The sequence below is a fragment of the Caenorhabditis briggsae genome (assembly GCF_000004555.2).
Source record: "Caenorhabditis briggsae AF16 supercontig from assembly CB4, cb25.NA_014, whole genome shotgun sequence".
NCBI lineage: Eukaryota > Metazoa > Nematoda > Chromadorea > Rhabditida > Rhabditidae > Caenorhabditis > Caenorhabditis briggsae.
In genome coordinates this window covers 1-2049 of record NW_025543459.1, presented here as the reverse complement: position 1 = coordinate 2049, position 2049 = coordinate 1, and the positions used below count along the sequence as shown (strand labels likewise).

Below are 2049 nucleotides of genomic sequence, written 5' to 3'. Positions count from 1 at the left end.
CCCCCCCCCCAAAAACACAGAAGCCCCCCCCCCCCTTTACGCCTACTTTGAGCTCAATTATCTCGGTCCCAATAAAAGCTATCGAAAAATTGCCAACTGTTAGAATATTGATAATATTGCGATAAACATTTTATCAGTTGACTAATTTTTGATATCTCTTACAGTAACCGAGATAATAGATCTTAAATTTGGTGATCAGATGGGGTTCTATTTTGTGTAATTTTCTTGGTTTCCGAGATGTGCGCCTTGAAAAATACCGTATCCCTCTTTCCGCACTACACTGAAAGTTTTTTCAAGGCTGCAAATTTTAAAATACCTATATCTCAAAAACCTGAAAAGTTAACAACATTTTGTCAATTATGAAAATGTGAATATTAAATTTTTACACATTTTGTTAGTTTACATCTTTTTCCTAGATACCGTACTTTTTGAGATGTGCGCCTTTAAAGTGGGCCTACCCCATCTCTGGTCGCCGCCGCTGCCACCGGTGAGGACGTCAGCTAACTTTAAAGGTGCATATCTCCAAAACTACGGTATTAGGCAAAGCAATTTTACTTGGGAACATACTGTACATTTTATGCTTAGCAGCTTTGTAATTGACCAAGGTTTAGTAGCTTTTCTAGTTTTTGAGATATACTCGTTAAAAAATTGGCATTATTGAAAGCATCCCCTCCTCCTACCGGTGGGAGTCAGCTTACTTTAAAGACGCATATCTCAAAAACTACAGTAACTAGAAAAAGTTTTCAACTAGAAAAATGAAGTTCTATTCTTGTTTTGAGGTACGGTCATTCTGAAGTTTCCGAGGTTAGAGACGCAGCGTGTCTCGTCGTCTGCGTCTCTAGCCTCCTAAACTTGAAGCAGCTCTTTCTCGGTTCCTAGAAGCGCTAGAAAGTTAATTTTTAGACAGAATTGTAGTAAACTTTGTCTATTTTATAATCAAAAATATAAGTCTGGAAATTTTAGAAATTTAAAAAAGTTATGCTCACCTTCACAGCTCGTCCACAATTCTTTCCTGGACACCATTTGATAAATGGATTCGTCATCACAAATCCATTGACTTTGTGGTAATCATAGGCGTCCAGGACCAGAGAATCCGAGAGGATAGACTTGATCTGAAAATTTCAGCATTTTGAGAATTTCAGATTTTGTGAATTTCAAAATTTCAGAATCTCAGAATCTCAGAATCTCAGAATCTCAGGATCTCAGAATCTCAGAATCTCAGAATCTCAGAATCTCAGAATCTCAGAATCTCAGAATCGCAGAATCTCAGAATCTCAGAATCGCAAAATCTCAGAATCGCAGAATCTCAGAATCGCAGAATCTCAGAATCTCAGAATCGCAGAATCTCAGAATCTCAGAATCGCAGAATCTCAGAATCTCAGAATCTCAGAATCGCAGAATCTCAGAATCTCAGAATCTCAGAATCTCAGAATCGCAGAATCTCAGAATCGCAGAATCTCAGAATCTCAGAATCTCAGAATCTCAGGATCTCAGAATCGCAGAATCTCAGAATCGCAAAATCTCAGAATCGCAGAATCTCAGAATCTCAGAATCTCAGAATCTCAGAATCGCAGAATCTCAGAATCTCAGAATCTCAAGAATCTCAGAATCTCAGAATCTCAGAATCTCAGAATCTCAGAATCTCAGAATCTCAGAATCTCAAGAATCTCAGAATCTCAGAATCTCAGAATCTCAGAATCTCAGAATCTCAGAATCTCAGAATCTCAAGAATCTCAGAATCTCAGAATCTCAGAATCTCAGAATCTCAGAATCTCAGAATCTCAGAATCTCAGAATCTCAGAATCTCAGAATCTCAGAATCTCAGAATCTCAGAATCTCAAGAATCTCAGAATCTCAGAATCTCAGAATCTCAGAATCTCAAGAATCTCAGAATCTCAAGAATCTCAGAATCTCAGAATCTCAGAATCTCAGAATCTCAGAATCTCAGAATCTCAGAATCTCAGAATCTCAGAATCTCAGAATCTCAAGAATCTCAGAATCTCAGAATCTCAGAATCTCAGAATCTCAGAATCTCAGAATCTCAGAATC

At 37.9% G+C, this 2049-nt stretch overlaps 1 protein-coding gene across 1 annotated transcript; it reads left to right on the top strand.

Moving 5' to 3' along the window:
- Positions 1 to 978: 978 nt before the first annotated feature.
- CBG23631 lies at positions 979 to 2049 on the top strand (the record flags this gene model as incomplete). Its single annotated transcript, XM_002647794.1, has 2 exons — positions 979 to 1061; positions 1167 to 2049. Coding segments are annotated over 2 exons (966 nt in total), but the record flags the coding sequence as incomplete, so codon positions are not given.